The following is a 22,788-nucleotide window of genomic DNA, read 5'->3' as shown; positions in this document are numbered from 1 at the left end:
CAAAGACGGGCCACCTAGGGTATATCTCATCCGCCAAGTAGTAGCAGATATCATGCCGGTTACCGTTGGCGACAAAACTGATGGTCGGACTGACGCCCTGGCACTGCTCGTTGAAAATGAGCGACGAGTTGAGGACGTTGAGGTCGTTGTTCGACCCAGCTACCCCAAAATACGCATGCCAAATCCACAGCCGGTAATCAGCTACAGCCTAGAGGATCATCGTGGGATTATTTCCCTTGTAGCCGGTCGTGTAGAACCCCTTCCATGCAGCGGGACAGTTCTTCCACTCCTAATGCATACAATTTATGCTGCCTAACATACCCGGGAACCCATGCTTCTCCTCGTGCATCTGCATCAGCTCCTGGCAGTCTTCGGGGGTAGGGCTTCGAAGGTACTGATCACAGAATATTTCAACCACGCCCTGATAGAAATACTTCATACATTCAAGGGCAGTCGTCTCACCGATGTGGAGGTACTCGTCCTACATGTCTGTCGCGCCTCCGTAGGCCAACTGCCAGCCGCATCGTGCCTGAAGCGGAAACACAAATATCGATGCCCCAAAGCGTCAACAATACGCATAAACAGGGCCCTGCTCATCCTAAAAAGCAGCCTGAAAAGGTTGGCGTTAAACCGCGGCTCCTGTGCGAAGTAGTCTTCATATAGCCGCTGATGTGCAGCTACGTGATCCCGTTCAATCACTGCTCGGCGGTGGACAACGGGTCGAGGCCGAGGTACCGCCGGCTGCAAGGCCCTTTGTATCAGCCGGTTTATCTCACTGGACGTATAGGCGTCCAACTCTTCGTTCATTTGCCGTTCGTACTCCTCAGCATCCCCATCACTACTACCACCCGCGTTACTCATTTCGCGTTGTTGATCTTGTACAGAAATTAAGATAGAGAGAAAACTCGTTAAAACAAGTGGTGCGAATGAAAATGACATGCAAATCACGTATATATACTGTTTCGAAAATTAAATAAATAAAAAAAATGGGCTGGCCGATCGCTCGCCGATCGGGAGCCTGCAATGGCGGCCAGCCGACCGGCAAGCGGATCGGCCAGCGCCCGAAAATCGACGTGCGCTCGCCGATTTTCTCGCCGAATTGCCGCTCGCCGCCTGCAATGGTTCGGCGAGCGAACCGGCCAGCGCCGGGAATCGGCTAGCCGGTCCGCTCGCCGCCATTGTGGATGCTCTTTGTTTATATTTTCTCAGTCTAATTTTAGGAGTGTCATTTGAGTTCGATACAAATTTAAAATGTGTAAAAAAAATTGGTGAAAAATAAAATAAAATGTAGGACGGATGGAGTAATAAGAGATCAAATTAGGGCTTTTGATTTAGTTTTTGATGGATGAAGTAGTGAAAATTTTTGTCCTCTTGATTTAGTTTTTGATAGATGGAGATGGGATGATGAAGTGAAAATTTTTGTCCTTTTCATCAGGTAGTTAAATTACTTCAATCGAGGGTTATTTTTGTTAAATTATATTCATAGTTTATTACTTATGCTAGTATATTTATTACTTCATTTTAGTAGGTTTATTACTTCATTCCGATAGTTTATACTTCATTCCACTTTGAATCTGAATTTGTTTAAATTTTTTGCAATTTTTAAAGCAAATAGACTGTGTGTGTGAAGTGTTTTTAAAATGAAGTATTTCTTCTTTATTGTGATGTATTCGTATGTAAATGTTGGTGAAGTTATAACCTCATTTAAGACAGTGGACTGAAGTAATAATCTACATGACGTTTAATGAAATAAAAAGCTATTTTGATGAAGTGATATTGGATATACTATCTCTCTTCACAAAAAGTAGACTAATTTTAATTTTTTAATTCATTCATTAAAATTAGACCAATTCTAAATATAGAAAGTTTTAAATAAATACTGACCATACATATCATTCTAAATGTAGACCTCATATTCCATTAACACTACTTCTATTACTTTTTCTCTCCCTCTTTTGCACATTAAACTCGTGTCATTTATAATATTTTCTTATTTTTTTTTTGGATAGGAAGCAGTAGTATGTTATTTACCGACCACACTTCATAACTGTTCAAACTTACCCTAATCAGGAACTATTCGATTATTAGTTCAACCCAACTTGTATAATTGAATTGGATATAATAGATTATTACATACTCCATTTTAGGTTAATATTATATGTAATATTCCTCATTTATGTTTGCACCAACTTTTTTTCCACGTTCTTAATATTTTGTGGCTGCATTTCTAGGAAACTATTTTCTAAATGGACCCATTATTTAAAAATGGGGTCCACGTTTTTTCGTTTCATCACGTCGATTTTTCTAAATGTTTGGGCATAAAGCTATAGAGCCAACCAAATGTTTTATTAATAGATTACGCAATCAATTATTTATATAATATATAGATAATTAATTACATAATTTAATTATAAACATATACTATTAGTCTTGAATCATACAAGCCCTTTATATATTTTACCTTTTTGTAGAAATGGTTTTAGTACTCTCAAGTCTCAAGTTAAGTTCCCACTTGAAATATAATGATTTTATAAGTTTTATTGAATTTACTTAACGTACTTAAGTACTAATACTTATATAAATAAATTATCCACTAGTTATATACTATAGTTTACAAATTATAAACTATACTTAAAATCTTAATTTGTATCAAACGTCACAATTGGGGCTATATAAGTCGAGTAATTTTATCTCGTATTTAATTTTGCAAGTTATTTTCAACATTAAACACCAATATTAATCAGACACCAATGAATTTCATTGATGGGTAGTATTGGGTATCACCGACAAGCTTTTTAAGCATTATATATATCATGAAAAATGAATCGCAAGATTTCAGATAAACTTTGTCAAATTAAATTAATCTCAACTAACCACTTCAAATTTGGGCACGCGTTTTATAATTACTAGAAAAGCCGTGAAGGAAATCATCTAAAGTCTAAACTCACTATTTGTATTTCAATACCAAAATGTAAACTCTAGTGTAAATTTATCTTCTACTACTATTTTACAACAAAATTATATGCTACTTCAAAAATAATTTTTAAGTATTTTAATCATTTATTTTTTTCTTACATTTAATTCACTACAAAAATTGAGACGCAATCACTTGCGTTGGAATGTTTTAAAAAATAACAACAATTTATAACGCAAAAGAAAGCGTCTATAAATTAAGGATAAATTAATTTAATCTTTTATTTTTTAGGACGTTTCTATTTGCGTCCTCTAATTTTATTTGTGACGCCAACAATTATGACGCTTTTGAAGCGTTTGTGGTTTATTTAGAAACACAAATTAACATCATTAATTGTATTTAAAATATCCCTAACTTTTTTTTCTTTTAATTGTAGTAAGCAAATTAATATAAGTACTAAATAAAGTCTGTATACGATACTCTAGAGTTAAATGGAGCATGATATTGCTCAAAAAAATGTTGATTTTTGTAGATGACATTTCATTTTTTATGAATTTTTATAAATGAAAAGTGGTCAATATATTGTCTATATTTGTAAAGAAATGGAGTAAATATGTTATGTACTTGGGAAATCTCGTTTGACACGGAATTACATTTAGGTGCAGTTTTATTATTTTTGAGATATCACTAATTTACATTACATCCAATTAACATGCACATTTTTGTTTGACTAAGCCAATAATTCGTCTTAATATTAATGCATTGCTTGACAAGAATTAGTAATTATGATATGAATAATTGAGGACACGCTTTTAGCCAGCACAAAGTCTTCTTCACCAATATTAGCAAGCACGTCTATCATAAATATACATAGTAAAAATAGTGCGTGGAGAATATAAGGTTACAAACTAAAATGCACTATCTCTTCAACTTTATATTTATAAAAGAGTGAACTATTATCCTAATAGTCCATGATCTTGTCGGAAAAAAAATTTATAGCATTTTTTGGTCCCTAAAAATCACATTTTTGGTACCTGTCGGTCTTTTATACCTTCCACATTTGAAAAGTCCCTTAAATGCCATGGAGGACATTTTTGGTCTTTGGAAATCACATTTTTAGTATCTCTTCATTCTTGCAATTTTTTTGGACATACATAAAAGCACATTTTGAGGCTAAAAAATTTACCTTTTTGGTACTTGTTGATTTTATATTTTTACAACATAAAACATCTTCTTTGAATTATAATTTACTTAAATTTTTTCAATAATTACTTGAATAACATATAGATTGAGCTTTATAATAAAAAAAAAGTTACTTAAGTTTATGTTAATATTTTTATTAAAAATGTTTGCAAGAGTTCGCTTTAAATTACGGTAGATATAATTCACTTAAACTTTACTCCATCCGTCCCCAAAGAGTTTGAACTATTTCCTTTTTTGTCCGTCCGTAAAGAGTATGAACTTTCTAATTTTAAAAGATTTAAACAACATACTACCCCTACACATCATTTTATTTACAACTTATACCATTATCATTAACACTTATACCATTATAATAACATTATTAAAACCACTCTCCTACCCCACTTTCCACTAACATTATTTCCACTACTATTTCTCCCCCTCTCTCTTACTTTTTCCCTTATTTATTAAAACTTGTGTCAAACCCAAAGTTCACACTCTTTGGGGATGGAGGGAGTAATTAGGGTATCCACAGTGGCAATAGCTCAGCAATAGCCTAGCCATAACCCAGCCACAAACTCCTCCTGCCACGTCATCAATACTAAAAATCCTCCTGCCACATCAGAAATAGCCCAGCCATAGCCCAGCCATATCATAAATAGCCCAGCCACATCAATAGCCACATCACTAAATAACACAATATACGGAATTTAATTTACGAGACATATACGGGAAACATTAATAATACTATTTTACTTTTAAAAAAATACAAAAAATAAAAAAATTACAATAAATTAAAAAAAGTACTAAAATTTTAAAAAAGTACATTAATAATAAAAATTACATTAAAAAAGTACATTACTTAAAAAAATCACTCAGTGGCTCCCTCGATTCCGTCGTCGCCGTCGCCGTCGCCGTCGCCACCGTCACCGCCGGATCCGTCGCCACCGCCTCCGCCGCCTCCGTCGCCACTGTCACCGCCGCCTCCGCTGCCACCGCCGCTGCCGCCTCCACGCAGATCGCCATTCATGCTCTCGAGCAATGTGAAGAGAAATCTCTTCTCCTGGGGGTCCGTCGCCGCTCGCCATTCGGCTAACGTCTTCACCATCATCTGGCGCGTTTGTTGACGCACGAAGTACTTGAGATCCTCTGTAGACTGGCGGTCAAAGGGGGATGCCGACTGGACCTCCTGGGAACCCCCGGCGGCCCCCCTCGCCGCCCGTTGCGCCCGCTTTTGCCCAACGGGGCGAGGTCGGCGGTCGAACGAACGAGGGGTGGGGAGCACCTGGTCCGTCTCGGGGAGGTCGTGGGAACCACCGCTGCTGCCGCTGAAATCCCCGGTATAGTTCAATCGTTGTCGTTTCGGCCAGCCAGCATCGACACCTACTCGGAACTTCTCAGAGTCGTTCAGCACAAGATAGCAGTTCCAGTAGGTGAAGTCCTTATACAACCCGGGCAGGGGGAAGGCTTTCTCCGCTATCCTCCTGCAGTCGTCCTCCGTTTGGCCACTACTCTGCATGCGGAGGGCGTTGGCGTACAAACCCGAAAATCGGGAGACGGCAGCCCTGATTCGGTTCCACGCCTTCCGGCAATCCTCCCCGTTGTGTGGCCTCCCCTCCGGGCAAAATCGCTGGTAGGCTGCTGCTACCTTGCCCCACATGTTGACGACCCTCTGGTTATTAGAAACAAAAGGATCGTCGCAAACACTCACCCACGCCCTTGACAGGGCAACGTTCTCCTCGTCCGTCCACCTTCTCCGTGCCGTGGGGTCATCCCCACCCGGCTGCGACGACTCCCCGGCCTTCTTTCCCTTGCCCTTCTTCTTTGGGGCGCCACTACCCTGCACTGCTCCCCTCGTTTGAACGGGAGTTTCCGGAACTCCGAGACTATCAAACCCCAAATCCGCCAACGAAAATTCATCAAAACCGCTCGGCGTGAACTGCGCATCCGTTGGGGTCGATGTGTGCGACGAAGCAGTGCTGAAATCAAAACTGGGGCGATAGACGTTCCCCCGCGTCACCTGCGTCGCCGGTACTCCCCCCGGCGTCCGCTGCATCGCAGGTACTCCCCCCGGCGTCCCCTGCATCGCAGGTACTCCCCCCGGCGTCCCCTGCGTCGCCGGTACTCCCCCGGGCATCATCTGCATATTGGGTGCCCACCTCGGCATCATCTGCATATTGGGTCCCCAACCCGGCACCGCCGGGAACCCCCCCGGCGGACTCCCTCCGGTCGGCATCCCGGGTAGCATCTGCTGCCACGGGTACATGTTGTAGTACCCGGGCATCTGATTCCATCCGCCTCCAACATTAATTGGGGGAGTTTGAGAACCACTCGTCCCTGAACTCGGCTCGTTGTTTAGATCCATTTCTCGGTGTTGATCTTGTATAGAAATTTAGATAGAGAGAGTACTCGTTAATACAAGTGGTGCGAATGAAAATGAAGTGCAAATCGCGTATATATAGTGTCGGGACAATTTAAAAAAAAATAAAAAAAAACCGCTGGGCGATGCGCTGGGCGATCCCGACGCTGCAATGGCGCCGAGCGGATCGCCCAGCGCATCGCCCAGCGCCCGGCGACCGCCTAGCGCTAGGCGATTTTTAATTCCGAAAAACCGCTCGTCGGTTTTCGGAGGCTGCAATGGTTCGCCTAGCGACCGCCTAGCGCCGGCGCTCGGCTAGGCGGTGCGCTAGGCGCCATTGTGGATAGCCTTATTATACTTTAAAAATATTTTCTCACTATACTATATTTTAATTAACGTAATTAAAATATTTATTTTTCACTTAAGTATAGTAACATTTAAATATTTAAATAATATTTTTTTAAGTAAAAAATTTACTATAGTTCACTATAATATTTTTTCTTCTTAAATTTAAAAAATTTAATTATATTTTTTAAGTGAAAATAAATCACATGCAAAAAGAATTTTCTAACTTTAATATTTTACTAAAAAATTACTATTAGATTTACTTTTCTCTATAGACTGAGTTTTATAATGAATACTTAATATTTAATTTTAAAAATAAATAAAGTATAATTAAATTATTTTAAAGTTGTATTTATTTTTAAACTCATAATGACAATAAACTATTTTAAGTAAATAAAAATAGTATACTTGGAATAATATTTAAGGAGTAACTAAAAATAGAAAAATAGTATACTAGTATTTAAAGTCTAAAATGCCCTCAAACATTAAAAATTTACATTTTTAGTGCCTAAGGTTACTTTAGTCTTATTGTACCGAAAATGCTATAAAATTTTTTTAAGGATCATTGATGTATTTTACGACAAGATCAGAGATTATTAGGATAGTTCACTCTTTGTAAAATTGCCTTCCTTCGTAAAAATATATCTGTCATTTTAAATGCTTTCTAAAACTATGTTTCGAGATAATTGCTTTGACATATATTAATTTTATCATACATATTTATCTGTTTAAAATTTCTAGGGGTGTTGTTCTAGATCACATTAGGTTTGTTATCAGTTAAAGAATATACTAGCAAATTGCATAATTAATTAACCATTATGCACTCTTTATTATGTTATTTATTTTGAACAACAATATTCATTTAAAAAAAATATATAGGCTTAGAAAGTCACGAGTTTCATTATGCACTTTTTATAGTAATATATGTTACTGTATTTATCTATTGTGCATGTCTCTCTAGTACTACTTACTCCAAATAACATTATTTTTGTAGGACATGTTCTATATTCTAAGAGTTGCTTTATAATTGTAAAGTCGTCCAATTTTTAAAAAATTTAATACTTATAGTCTTCTACATTTCCTTAAATCATAAGTACTATTGTATTGTATTGTATTGTATAACTTCTTGTCGTTGTCCTATATACATCATTGTTACATCCATATGGAAAATTGTAAATAATTCCAAGCGCCACATTATTGATCCTAGAAAATTGCAAATGAATGTTTGATCATTAATTAAAACTGCAAAGACAAAAGTAGTGGATGTATAAACTCTTGAAATTTGGGAAAGTTATGTACCATAATTATAATAATTGTTCCTTCAAATCCCAATACATTCACTTTGTGTTAAAAGCAGGAAGTTGCTTGGAAAATCATACATGACCCATTCCAATTTCAAAAGTCGCATCTCTTATCATATTTGGAACTAATTAATAATTATCTTTAGCTTTTCCCATATTTGCAAGAAAAGTATGATTCACGACACATTTTTTTGATAGATTCATTAAGGACAATGCATACTACTATTTATGTGATTAAAGAAAACAATTATGAAGTTTGTGGAAAATGCATTTTAGATGTTTGATTTCGATAAATATAGTTTAGTACTCCCTCTATTCAACCTTAATAGAGGTATTTCATCTTCTGCACTCGTTTAGTATTATCTACATTATTCTCTATTTTATTTTATTTTTTCTCTATTTTAACTATTTATTACTCCCTACATCCCATAATAATATACATTCTTTCCTTTTTAGTCTGTCCCTAAAAAATATGCACTTTCTAATTTTGAAAATTCTCTTCTTTAATACGGTGAGATCTATTTTCCACTAACAATATTTTAACTATTTTTCTTCTCTCTACCTGTTTCTTACTTTACGAATTATGCATTAAAATTCGTGCACAACTCAAAGTGCATATTCTTATGGGACAGATGGAGTATTATTTTTCAAAACGAGTGTAGAAAATGAAACAACTCTATTAACATGGAACGAAAGAACATGAAACGAAAGGATCAGTGCAGTAAATAATTTTTCATGTTATATGTTTAATTCGATATAAATGATTGCTATGGTTGGTGATCGGTCTTTTCTTTCGTAGACTTACATCTAAAACCATTTATTTTGGGGAGGGTTTACTTTGGGTACGAAGACTTGGAAGCACTACAAGATAAAAGAGAGAAATTTGGAATCGAATAAAAGTGGAAAACAGTACAGATGATTAAATGGCGACATCAGCTACTAAAATAATAGTATGATCAGAAAAAAAATTTTAGGGATTAATTTTATTTTCATTTCATATAAGGTTAAAGATTTTTATTGTATGTTAAAAAGTAATGGTAGATCAAAATGGAATTATGGGATTTATGCAAACTGGAGGACGTCAAAAAAATTTCGATTAAAATTTAACCATATAAAAATGTTAACAACTAACTTATCGCCAAATGGAGACCCATCATAGTAGCTCTTATTTAATACAGCAACAGAGGGGCTTGCTTGTTCACACATCATAGTAGACCTATATTATATATTCTGAATTAATTAGAAAGGAAACCTTGATTAATACTCTCCCTCCGCGGTCCCGTCATAAGCGATGCATTCTGTTTTCGCCACGAGATTTAATAAAATAATATAGGAGAGATAATATTAAAAAAGCGATTGTAATAAATATGAGAGCCGTAAAAAGAAAATGTGACTGAAATATTAGTAGTAGAGTATGAAATCCATCTTGTTTGAAAGAAAAAGTTGCCAAAAAAATTGCTCTACAACTATTTTTTATGATATAAAGCAAAATGAAAAAAAAATCTATTTTTATGAGACGAATGAGACGAATGAATTAGAGAAATATTGGATATTTTTTTGCGATTTTACTTAGGCTGGATATGTTGTCAATGGCAAAAGTTGGGAAGATAAGTTATTTATTTTATCCTATTTCTTTATCATTCAAACTTGCATTTTTTGGCAGAAATATTAAATAAATCAAATTAAATCTACCTAAATTGAGTATTTTAATGGCGGTTAAGAATAATAAATCCCATCTGTCCGTGACACATCTTCGCAATAACATAAGACATGACTAGCACAAACACAAATTATCAAATTATTTCACAACAAACAAATTTATTATTTATATTGGTGCAATGTGAAATTAATCTCCAACATTGAAACCTTAATGTTGAAAAACATGGCCTGCCAAGAAATATCCATCTAAATAACTCATACTACAATTCATCAACAAAGCCAAAACTCCAAATGCAGATTAGTCAACAAAATCCAAGACATTCAGAAAGCATCAAGGATACAAAGGATGTTACTCATCAAGGAGATGAAATAACTATCACCATTCCTAAAATCAAGAAGCATCGGACCAACCAGAAAATAAAAGATACTCCTATTTCTTGGGGTGAACTACTGCTCCGACCACAGCTTCAACCTCTTCCTTCACGCGTTGAACAACACTTGGACCTTTGACTTCATCAACTTGAGTGTTCTCATCGATGTCATCGCTCTTTCCGTGTGTCTCTTCTTCATGGACCCTCGGCCCACTCTCACTCTTAGTCTCCCCGGCCACATTTGATGCTTTTGCGCCATTGTCTATTGCAAAGTAGCAACGCTAATTGAATACTAATATCTAGGTCCCTTTCAAGAGATCATTTCATACAACAAAAGAGCAACTCTTTGCATAGCAAATTAACCCTAAGTCCAGTCTTAGCTCAATCCACTACTAATTTGGGCAAATTGCTATTATAAACTGTTGATAAGTACTATGTATTCAGACGGTGGGTAGTCCCGTAGGGCTATAGTCAAGTTAAACAATAACATGCTCTAGCTTGAACGAGTCTAGCTCGATTACCGGATAGTTAGGATCATCATTAGATCAAAATAAGTTTACTAAGCTTATTGATTAGTCGGAAACAAGTTGAACTATCCAGCCCGTGAGCAAATAAATGAGACGAGGTTGATCTTGGTAGTCGTCGTGTAAGTAGATTATAAGCTACGAGGCCAAATTATAGCTACAAGACAATACTACACCTATCACACAATCCAATTTGTTGCAAACCTACACAAAAGTTTATGACATACTACAAGTTATTTAAACTTTAACATTGAACACTTAGATCACTGATTCTAATCCAAATTTCAACCACCTCAAACATATACCAATAATTAGCTCAAAACTATAAGCCCTCTTCAAATTTTCAATGACAACTATCTCAAATTATGCAAAATCAACCCATGCTTAACATGAAAAGGTCGAATCTTTGACATCAGACACACTTTATACACAGAAGCCACAAAAATTGAAAGCGACTACAAAAATTATGAAGCTGGGAAGGTACATAAACGCATATATGAATCGGAAAAGGGGAAAATTGAAGCGAATTTAATGCTAATAAGAAGAAAAACATGAAACTGATTTTCAGTAAATGGAGCATATTGAAGCGAATATTCTTACGAGTCTGAGAAATTGGATTGTCGATCCCTTGTCGATCTGCCATAGATTTCCGACTGATTTTCAGTTTTCTTTGAAAGAGGGAAATATCAGATTAATGTGAAATTAGAATGGGAAAGAGAAATAAGAAAAACTAGAAAAAATCGGTAAAGGCCCATTGGGCTTTAAAGTTTTGGACCGCCTAGGTTGTCACGATTAATGGGTATTACTGGAAATGATTGCTGCTTAATAAGTGGGATTGTATTGTTTGATTATTTTTTTGAAATTACAAATTATTTCCTGATTAGTGGTGATTAATGGGGTGTATTGCTTATCAGAGGTTGATTAATTATTTCCTCATCGCTGTTTTATGTTTGTCATATTCGACAAGATTAAATAAGCTTTTATTAATATTTAATTTGATATGATATTTAATTATGAATTAATTGAAATCAAATTCATGTTAATTACAATAAATAAGCCCAAATTTCTATTAATCTTGTTTTTATTTTTATCAACTAAATAGTTTATTAAAATGACCTCAAAACATAATCTATGCAACTAAATAATTTGGAGAACGTGCAAACAATCGACCAAACTCCGGACAACGTAAGTGCACCGAACCTCGACTCTGATACCACTGTGCGAAATCATCAATGCAAAGTTATTATATAAAATTTAATATTGAATTATTTAAGTTAATCTAGTTCGTTATTCATAATTATGTTACTAATTTAGTCAAAACACATTTGACCATTAAATCTAACAAAAAATGTTACTTTTGGACCAAAAGGTAACACACTTAATGTATAAGATAAAAAAAAAATTTTAGGGTAAATGCAATGGATTAAATTTGGACTTTTGTCTATATTAAATTCTAAAATCACAAATGCGTACAATAACAATTTATTACAATAAAAACTCACATAATCGAATAAGTTTCGAAGGTAAAAATTGCACACAAAACACACGGCAATTAGAGTACTTTTCAATCTCTACTACAAAAAGATTAATCACAAAAACATGTCACTAAAAATAATGTATAAATACATTGAAACACACCAATTTTTTTTAAAAAAATCATCATCAACAACAAATATAATAATAATAATAAATAAATAGATAAATAAATAAATAAATAATGAGTGCATAAAGTAATGGACAGATAGAAGTGATGGATGAATTTAGCGTAGTTATAAAAGAAAAGAGGCATAATCCACCATACAAAAAATAGTTCAAAATAGGGAATTAAAGGTGCAAAATAAATATTCACTCTATTAATGCAAACATGAAAAAGAATCACAGAACCAAAAAACTGACTTCATTATTGATACTTCATTATTGATGAAGAATCGTAAAAACATCTAAACGTGAGTCAAATTTCTGCAAAAAATTCAAATGTAATGGAAAAAGATAGGAAAATGTGGACTACAAACTATGAAATGTTGTATATTTACAGTAAAAAAAAAGAGGAATTGTAAGAGTTCCAAAATTCATTTTGCCCATAAGATACGCTGCGGTGCTCGTTGTTGCGCTCTTGCCGCTGGCACGGCGCTGCTCGATGCATCGAGCACATCCGTGCCAGCGAGCAGTTGACGTGGCGTTTCTTGATTGGCCAACGGCAATGCTGTTGGCAATTTCGTTTTTTCTTTTTTCTTTAAAAAAAATAAAAAATAATACCAAAAATTTTTAAAAAATATTTTCAGATTCCCAAAAATATGGACGTTTTATTACCGTTTTTTTGAATTTTTTTTTAATAATTTTTTATTCCCAAAATCATCTATAAATACACACATTCATCATCCATTTTTCACATCAAATCATATCCCTTTCATCTATCATTCATATTTTTCATACAACTCATCTACATCTTCCTCTCTCACTCAAACCCTCTCTAAAAATGGATTTCATCGATATCATGGCTGAAGCGGAGCGCGAAGAACAAGAATACTATGAACATTATCGTGCCGCCTATGAAGCCTATGTCACCGCCACTACCCCCGCCCCTCCTCCTCGACCAACTAGATCAATTCGCCGCTACATCCCTCGTGACCGGGAGGGAGACAACGAAAGGCTCATTGCCGACTATTTTTCCTACCAACACGGTTTTCGGAGGATTACTTCCGGCGCCGTTTTCGCATATCAAAACGGTTGTTTATGCTTATTGTCAACACATTGTCCGCCCGTGTTGAATACTTTCAATCAACTAGAGACGCAACCGGTCGGCAAAGTCTCTCGGCGTTGCAGAAGTGTACTTGTGCCATCCGACAACTTGCTACTGGGCAAACGGCTGACCTCTTCGACGAGTATTTGCATGTGGGTGAGTTAACTGGAATCCTATGCCTTAAAAATTTTTGCGACGGTGTTCATTCTGCTTTCGGTGAGGAATTCCTTCGGGCACCCACCATCGATGATTGTCAACAATTGCTTAATCTTCGGGAAACAGTCCACGGTTTTCCCAGTATGCTTGGCAGCATTGACTGTATGCATTGGAAGTGGAAGAATTGTCCGACTGCTTGGAGGGGGCAATACTTAAGTGGCCACAAAGGCGGAGGCTCAACGCTTATCCTTGAAGCGGTCGCCGACTACCGCCTATGGATTTGACATGCATATTTCGGTGTTGCCGGATCCAACAACGACTTGAACGTGCTCTATTCTTCACCACTCTTCAATGATGTTTTGAATGGTGTAGCACCGGCGATCGACTTCACCGTCAACGGAAATGCATACCACATGGGTTACTATCTCGCCGATGGTATCTACCCAAGGTGGTCGACTTTCGTGAAGACGTTTGGCTGGACTTGGAAAGAGGCGAAAACTCGATTAGAATGCGGATCAAGTTATATGGAATGATAACCGAACCGGTCGGATCAGTTAGCAAATTGTCGTTGCCACTTAATCACTGCAGTCTTGCTCTCGCTCTTTCTTCCTTGCCAAAGTAATTTATAAACTCCCAATGTTGCACAACTTTAACAGTAAAGCGGTAAGTTCGGGGTCGATCCCACAGAGAAGTTGGTGTGTCGAGTGTGTGAGTAGTGAACGGGGGGGTTGGCTGCTGCCACGCTTTAACTTGGGAGTTTTTAACTATTGTCTTTACTCTAGGCAGAATTTAACTAGCTAGCTTGATCAGTGGAACTTTAACTATTGGGTCAAGTGAATTGCAGTTAGCAGCAGAAAAGTAAATGCGAGAATGTAAACGAAAATAACTTTGATTAAACTAAAAGCTGAGTGCACCGTGAAATTTAAACTAAGCTAACACTTCGGAAGCTAAGAAAGCGGTAAGAACTGAGAAGAATCTCAGTGGGAAACTTAAGATAACGCTAACAGAAATGAGTATTCTGCAGCGCTCCCTTCGGTCGCCCTTTTAACTAAGCTATCTAAGCTAAGCTAGAGAACTGAACTAAACTAAGCTAGAGAGCTGAACTAAACTAAGCTAGAGAGCTGAACTACGCTAGATAACTAAGCTAAGCTAAACTAGACGGAAAGTAAAGTGTCGGATCCCCCTCTTGTGGTGGCACATCATCTATTTATAAGCTCGATTCGACTCCCAGCTGGATAATGATCTTGACAGGGAATATTCGCTCATTCTGAGAGTGAGCGACTCATTGATTGCTACGTGCTGTTCTTCTAGAATGACGACGCTTTTTGGTAACTGATTCGTATAACAGTTTCGTCTTTGCGTTCTCATATTCCGGCACGTGTCCCCTTCTAGAACGTCGTCCTTGATAACGGAATGTTGCGCCATATCTAGCTCATTTCCTCACGTGTTCTTCTTCTAGAAGTCAGCGGTCCCTACCTAACTGCTTGATCGCTTCCCCTTGATCAACTCTCCCGATTCTTGGCCCTTTTTTGCATTTTGTACTTGCTTGATCAGTTCGACCTTGCTGCCTTGGTCAAGTAGCATTTCTGCACATTTTAACACTTGTTTTGCGCGATAAACCGATCAAGTAACATGCATTTCACCCATAAACCGATGCATGAAATAAGCCTTATCAACGTTCAGCAATCTGCAAGACCCGAGACGGGTTCTTTTTGCGTAGCGTCAAGAGTCTGCTCGGAAAGACGTCAAAAGAGCTTTTGGGGTCCTTCAAGGCCGATTCAACATTGTGAAGGCCACGTCTCGAATGGTACGTTAACTATATCGCCGACATCATGTACACGTGTATTATCTTGCACAACATGATTATAGCTGACGAATGACCGAGGGCGGCCAACTTTTACGACGAGGATGAAGTTGGAAGCTCAACCGCGAGGTCTCCCCCACGCCGAGGTGTGCATACGACGGTGGGCGAGAGGATCGAAACAAGACATACAATGCGCGATACCCGAACCCACACTGAGCTACAAGAAGACCTAATCAAACACATTTGACCGAAATTCGGCCACGAGTAGTGGTTTTTTTTAATTTTATGAATTTAATTATGTAATGTTAAATTTTTAGGATTTTAATTATGTAATTTTAAATTTTTAGGATTTGAATTATGTAATTTTTAATTTTTTAGTAATTTGTAATAGTATTCCGGGTATTTTTAATGCATTCTAATATTGTGAAAATGTTTTTATTTAAATTGAATAATAGAATGGTGAGACTCTTGAGCATGTCCTTTCGGAAGAGCATGGATGCGGGTGTTGTGCTCTTGCCTAAGAGCACGGAAGGGGATGCTCTAATCAAAACCTATAAAAAAGAGCATCCATCGTGTGAAGTTGACTATGGATTTGCAACCGTGTAAAGTTAATAGATTAGTGTGTAGGGTAGTGATAAAATGTAAATTCTATATATGGTATAAACTCAAATTATGATCTGGATTGTTAGGAAATGTCAACAAATGATAAAATAATAGTAATAAAAAATGTCAACACAATTTCAACACAGCATCAACCGGTGACACCGTGTTGATATTTTTTGTTACTGTTATATTTTGTCATCTGTTGATTTTTTCTAACGGTCCAGATCATAGTTTGGAGTTTGTACAATATTTAGAGTTTGCATTTGATCACATCCCTAAGTGTGTAACTATTTATAAAAGCAACATCCAATGTCATTAATATTACCATATTATTTTCTTTATTAGATAATTAATTATGTAAAAAATGAAAAGCTATACTCCCTCCGTCCCAAAGAATATGTATTTTGGGGTCGGCACGAATTTTAATATAAAATTAGTAAAGTAAGAGAGATGTAGAGGGAAAAAGTAAATAAAGTATTGTTAGTGGAGAATGAGTCTCACCTCATTAGAGAGAAAAAACTTTCCAAAATTAGAAAGTGCATATTCTTGTGGGACGGACTAAAAATGAAAGAGTGCATATTCTTGAGGGACGGAGGGCAAATTGCTTGTAAAGTCATTAACTTTCTGTATAGTTTGGTTTTCTCCGTGAACTTTGAATGTTGCATGAATATTCATGAACTTTACCGCACTGTGTGAATTTCCCATCCGATTCGACCCGTTAGATTTCTGACACAAACTTATCCTACGTGCCGCGCCGGAGGCGTGACTTGATAACACTTATTGTGATTGTTTCTCTTCTATCCTTTGCATTTTCTAATTTCGGACTTATCACAAACATACAAGTCGCACAAATAAAAATATACAAATCGAATTCCACAAATCGAAGTAGCATTAAATCCACAATTAGAACTGAACTATAAATTTGTCATTTGCCAAGTCACGCGACTCACGCCTCCGCGCGCCATGTAGAATAAGTTTGTGTCGGAAATCTATCGGGTCCGGTCAGATGGGAATTTACACAGTTCGATAAAGTTCATGACTTTTCATACAACATTTAAAGTTCACGGAAAAAACCAACCAATTTTAAAGTTCATGACTTCACGGGGTCATTTTTAATATTAGTAAAATCTTTTTATATTCTAGTCACATTTATATATGTTATTATCTCCAAAACTTGATTTTATATATGCATAGATAGATGGATGTGGATCCCTTATAATGCACAAAATCACAACATCTTTGTGTTGTGCTTAATACACAAGTTTTTAGGACCAAAACGCAGCATTCTTATTCCCAATATTTTCATTCTTAGTTTTTATAAACACAGCCTTCTCTTTTTCAATCTTCTTTCAACATTTCCATTCTTTGATTTTATTTTTAAAATCTGAAAACATTGATTATAATTATCGTTTATGATATAGAATAATATTTAAAATAGATAATTAGTCAAATCATCAAATATATAATCAACAACTTAAGAAATAAATTAAGGATTTGAAATGATAACTATTCAAATAATCAAACATATAAACTAATTAAGAACAACATATTTTGAGTTAGTTAATCTATTTGAAGAATGATAATAATATTATCAGATTTTACAACATTTTTCAGCATTTTATAGTAATATAAAAACAAAAAGAAAGAATGAAAATATCGAAGAAGAGAGAGAGAGAATGCTATGTCTTTTTAGTAGTACTAATAAAAAATGAAAATATTAAAATTAGAGAAATACGAAAAGGTATAAAATAAAGAATGAAAATATTGGAAAAAAGAGAAGGAATAAGAATGCTCCGTTTTGTTCCTAAAAACTTGTGTATTAAGCACAACACAAGATGCTGTGATTTTGTGCACCGTAGGGGATCCACCTCCAAAGATAGATAGATATAGATGATTAATAAGAACATTAGCAATGGAGCGCCTTAAGGCGCGCCCTATGCACCGCCACATCATCATTTTTTATCCTCCTACCCTCCCACCTGTAGTGAGGCGCCCTAAGGGATGCCCTATATGTTTTACTATTATTTAGTTAATTAATTTATATGTTTTCAAATATATAATGCAAACTAATTTAAAAACACAAAGAGTAGCTAAAAATCGGCGAAGACTGCATTGATTAACAAAAGTTACATGATTCAAGTTGGCTAATCTACTCAATTCCCAACTCCCGGCGCAACTCATCGATCAACCCCTGGAGGTATTCGGCTTTGGCGGGGTCCGTACACTTCTCGAGTGATATAGATTGGGATACGACGAAGGACCCGTTGGAAATATTGATCCAAGAACCCCACGTATAAGGTTTGGCAGCGGACTCCCTTGATTGATAATCTGGTTTGATCCACTTCCAGAGCTTAGGAAACCTCGACTCGTTGGCTATATGATCAGCCAAGAACCTCGGTATGTTTGGAACTTATCAAGATACTTTGAGCAAGATCTTGTGGCGTTCAACCATACCGAGGTTCTTGGCTGATCATATAGCCAACGGGTCGAGGTTTCTTAAGCTCTGGAAGTGGATCAAACCAGATTATCAATCAAGGGAGTCCGCTGCCAAACCTTATATGTGGGGTTCTTGGATCAATATATCCAACGGGTCCTTCGTCGTATCCCAATCTATATCATCGAAGGCCTTGTGCGTCTGCAACAACGTCCGCGCCATCGAGGCTCTTGCCAACCCCACATACACGGCGGCGGCGCGACAGGAGGGGGCGGCGGGTCGGTTTGGAGACGGCTCCATGTCAGACAAACCATACGATTTCGTACTGAATTCGGGATCGTACTGCGTGTTGGCGTCGAACGACCGATATTAGTCGGGTCCTGTACCCGGCCAACGCGCATCACCACTAAACATCGGACTATTGGGACTTGAATCCATTTCGTAGTAATGAAGATGTGAGTTTCGAGAGTGGAATCGTGAAATGAAATGTTAGAAATGAAGCCGGGGTATGGGGTATTTATACAAATTTTTCGAATTTAGCATTTAAAAAATAAAATAAAAAATGCGTGTCTTCGTCCGCGGCCATCGTCCGCGGAGCCCCCACAATGGTGCCCGATGGCGCGGACGATGGCGCGGACGATAGGCCATCGTCCGCGCCCGAAGCTTAGGGCGTGGGCGTAGGGCGTGCCATCGGGCGGGCACCCACAATGGAGCCATCGGGTGCGCCCGAGGACGATGGCACGCATCGGGCGTGCCATCGGGCGCCCTATTGTGGGTGCTCTAAACAATCTTGTGTGTGTGTTTTAGATGATTAATAATCAATCTTTTGTGTGTGTATTAGATGACATTTGAAATTCGAAATACATAAATTAGTTTATACACAAAACTACAAAAAGTAATGTGTAGAAGAAAAAACTCTTCCTCCTTTCTTTTAGAATCAACACTTTATTTTCTGAATTTAAAATTGAAAACACCTGGAAATACTAAATACACACCAAATTTAAATGTTCAACTTTTAATTTGAAAACTCCCCAAACTTAATTACAAAGAGCACTAATTAAGCAACTTTTTTAGACAACTCTTTAATGCAATAAGCCCGGAAACTACGTCGTATTGGTCGGTTTACGACCGTTACAACTTTCCAATTGTTTTTCCTCTTTTATTCAAAATTTCAAATTTCAAACTTCGCACTTCCGCTCCACTCTGTTAAATTAAATATTGACCCAATTTCGAGAATTCCCCAAATCGCTTCCTTCATTTTCCCAATACCCTTCTTCTATTTTGTCTGCACATCGCAGGAATTCAAGGATTTTAGGGAGAATATTTCTTGAAAAACAAAGAACCTGCAAAAATTCAGTCTTGTTTGTGATCTTCACTGATTTTTCTGCGCAAATGGGTGCTTCAGGGAAGTGGATAAAATCTTTAATCGGTCTAAAAAAGGCTTCTGTGAATGAACTCGTAAGCAAAACACTTGTGCAATTCTATATATTTTGCTTATTTGTCTTCTATTAGGTTCTTTGATGAGTGTGAAAATTTGTTATTTGTTGTTTGTTTTTTGCCCTCAATTTGATATTTTTTAGTAGTTCATTAATCCTGTAGTTATGAATTTCTTGTTGATGAACCAACTTCAGAATTTGTGAAACTTTCAAAATTCCATTCTATGATTTAAGTAATTTATGTTTTGTTGATAGCTGCAAATGTGTTCATATCCATTTATTTGGAGTTCTTTGATCTCGTAGTTTATGAATTCCTTGTAGATGAAAAAACATTTCCTGTGAGCTTTAATTTTTATTTTTATTTTCTTTAAATTGAGGCTGTAGATTAGATGTTTCAAAAGTATTGAATTATGGTTTGAATTCTGATACAGGAAAAGGAGGGTGGTAAGGGAAGGAAGTGGAGGCTATGGAGGAGTGGATCAGGTGGTATAGTGATAGGTAAGGGCAGAAGAGGCGGCGGCAATGGTTCGGAAGCCGAGGGATCAGAGGCCTCTTCTTATGCTTTCGACACTGAAATGGCGGCCGCGGTGGCAGCTCTGGCCAAGGCTTCACCTAAGGATTTCATGGTGGTTCGTCGGGAGTGGGCTGCTGTCCGGATTCAGACTGTTTTTCGTGCTTTTCTGGTACTGGGCTCTATGTTCTCTTTTTCTAGACTGCATAGTGATTCATGTAGGTTGATTCAATTACTTGATTCTGTGTTAGATTCTATGAATAATGAATTATTAGATGTTACAAAATGTAGGATTGCTATTAAAGAGATGCAAAAATTGCAATGAGAATGTGATCCTTTTGTATCTAACCAATCATGAGCTATAAATTGCTTCTGAAAAGAGTTAAAAAGTTTAATCTGTGTTCCAATTCTTAGATGTTTCATATTGTTATTAGTTTGTAGAAGAATTTATATGTAGATTGCTTTGGGAAAGAGTTGAAGGAGTTCGATTCTTGCTTTGAGATATATGTGATAGAATTGGTAGTCTTAGTAGTCACATTAATTTCCATGAATTTATGTATAAACCAAGACAGATTCCTTCTTTTTTCTCTGTTGTATTAATCCCTTGTGAGTGAATATTTGAAGGCACGGCGCGCTTTGAGGGCCTTGAAGGCGTTGGTACGGCTTCAAGCTATAGTGCGTGGACGGTTGGTTAGAAAGCAAGCTGCGGTGACTCTAAGGTGCATGCAGGCTCTTGTTCGTGTTCAGGCTCGAGTAAGAGCTCACTGCACTCAATCCCCCAATGGAGAGCTTTCCGACAAAGAGAGCCAAGTCGACCCTAAGAAGCTTGTCGAGGTTTGATCCTTTCCTACAAGCTTCTCGACATGTTTAGTTAGTAAGATTGGAGTCACTAAGTTTTGCTTTCGTCTTTGATCTCAGAGTGGATGGTGTGACAGCGTTGGCACGGTTGATGAAGTGATGTCGAAACTGCAAATGAAGCAAGAAGGAGCCATGAAGAGAGAGAGGGCTCTTGCCTATGCTCTTTACCAGCAGGTACTGATGGTTTGTTTGTTTGTTTCGTGTATTTTCTCGACAAAGTTGTAATATCTATTTTATCTGATCTCAGCAACTGAGGCGAAGCCCCAACACGTGCTCGAGGGGGAACAAGATGGGCATGGCCACACCGGCTAGGTTAGAAAAGAAGGGTGCAGGACTCAACTGGCTCGAACGTTGGATGGCAACGAAGCCATGGGAGTCGAGGCTGATGGAGGAGTTCCAAAGCGAGGCCTCCGAGCTAACCCCAGCTTCCGTGAAGCACGAGGCCTATGGGGCAGGATCCTTCTCTAGCACCGCATCCGACTATGACCCTGTACGAACAAGGCGCAACAACACAAGAACGCCCTCGAAGGTGCCTATGAGTTGCCAGATCCTACGCTCGTCCTCAGATCCGTGCTCAGACTCCATGTACGACGAGACCACCACCACATCAAACTCGTCCACGGCAACCTCAGAAACGCCCGGATCGGGCGAGACATCAACGGAATCCAAGCCTCACTACATGAGCCTGACAAGAGCAACCAAGGCAAAGCAGAGGCCTTGTGCATATGGTTCCAATGCAAATGCTCACTCTATGCACCGGCATTCGGTCGAGGATCTGCCCCACCGGAGGAAGCCAAGCCCCCTCTCTAAAGGCAATGCGAGGAGGAGTGCGGACACTGACTTATACTCCGTTGATATGTGCAAGGATCTATACTCCCCGGCCTACTACGCGTGAGCATTGCCCGGTCTGTAAATTTCTTCACCTGTCCAATGAGTTCAACATCTTGTTGCTTCGTGTGTTCGTATGTAGGTTTAAGGTTGTCTTAAGAGTATATACAATGAGATTGAATACTGAGTTTATCAAACAATATATATATAGCTTGTGGATTTGTTGTTATAGCAGCAGATGTTTATGGCTCAACACTGCAAAATATGCTGTGTTTTTTTGTATCTGCTGGTATAAATATTGGACTGCTTGCTTCTGTTTAAACGTTTTCTTCACAATCAGCTTCAATGTAGTAGTACATGATGTAGAAAGTAGAGTGTAACTGATTCTTTTCTTTAAAAGGGAGCGCCATCACATCTTAAAAAATGAAGAAAGTAAATTCAAATTATGATGAGAGCATGGTAAAAGGGAAAGGCTGTCAATTTGAAAATTTAACGAATATCTAGTAGTTCGGACATGGATGAGGGTGTAAGTAATGTCATTTTGAAACTTTTAACTTTGTTCGACATTCAACTTTGTCAACTGCAAAATATTTTAAAAATGCATATATGAAAGAAAAATGAATGGATGAGAATTGGGTTTTTTGGAGTAACTATGGGTTTGTTTTCAATACAAGAGAGCCATTTTCTTGCATGCCTGCCTTTTTCAAGGATATTTTGACTTTCTTAATTTTGTTACTACCTCCGTCTCATTAGACGGCTTGAG

General features: G+C 37.4%; 2 protein-coding genes across 2 annotated transcripts; one reads left to right on the top strand and one right to left on the bottom strand.

Annotated features, from left to right (window-relative positions):
* Window positions 1–9,999: 9,999 nt before the first annotated feature.
* On the bottom strand, window positions 10,000–11,390 carry LOC121743319. The gene is made up of 2 exons (XM_042136590.1): window positions 11,256–11,390; window positions 10,000–10,393 (listed from the first exon to the last, which is right to left on the bottom strand). Exons 1-2 carry the CDS (start codon window positions 11,296–11,298, stop codon window positions 10,191–10,193), a joined length of 246 nt encoding a protein of 81 aa, XP_041992524.1. The 5' UTR covers window positions 11,299–11,390; the 3' UTR covers window positions 10,000–10,190.
* Window positions 11,391–19,595: 8,205 nt separating this feature from the next.
* On the top strand, window positions 19,596–22,256 carry LOC121743263 (protein IQ-DOMAIN 5-like). The gene is made up of 5 exons (XM_042136509.1): window positions 19,596–19,850; window positions 20,260–20,511; window positions 20,964–21,173; window positions 21,258–21,371; window positions 21,445–22,256. The coding sequence occupies exons 1-5, from the start codon at window positions 19,785–19,787 to the stop codon at window positions 22,090–22,092; spliced, it is 1,290 nt and encodes a 429-aa protein (XP_041992443.1). The 5' UTR covers window positions 19,596–19,784; the 3' UTR covers window positions 22,093–22,256.
* Window positions 22,257–22,788: the final 532 nt, after the last annotated feature.

This window comes from Salvia splendens, chromosome 8, assembly GCF_004379255.2.
Source record: "Salvia splendens isolate huo1 chromosome 8, SspV2, whole genome shotgun sequence".
Classification (NCBI taxonomy): Eukaryota; Viridiplantae; Streptophyta; class Magnoliopsida; order Lamiales; family Lamiaceae; genus Salvia; species Salvia splendens.
This window is presented reverse-complemented; position numbering and strand designations above follow the sequence as displayed.

Excerpts from the sequence above, each read along its gene's own strand:
- LOC121743263 (XM_042136509.1), top strand. The coding sequence starts at position 19,785 with ATGGGTGCTTCAGGGAAGTGGATAAAATCTTTAATCGGTCTAAAAAAG. Across the intron at positions 21,174-21,257 it reads ACCCTAAGAAGCTTGTCGAG|AGTGGATGGTGTGACAGCGT; the intron begins GTTTGATCCTTT and ends CTTTGATCTCAG. Across the intron at positions 21,372-21,444 it reads CCTATGCTCTTTACCAGCAG|CAACTGAGGCGAAGCCCCAA; the intron begins GTACTGATGGTT and ends ATCTGATCTCAG.
- LOC121743319 (XM_042136590.1), bottom strand. The coding sequence starts at position 11,298 with ATGGCAGATCGACAAGGGATCGACAATCCAATTTCTCAGACTC. Across the intron at positions 10,394-11,255 it reads CAATCCAATTTCTCAGACTC|ACAATGGCGCAAAAGCATCA; the intron begins GTAAGAATATTC and ends ACTTTGCAATAG.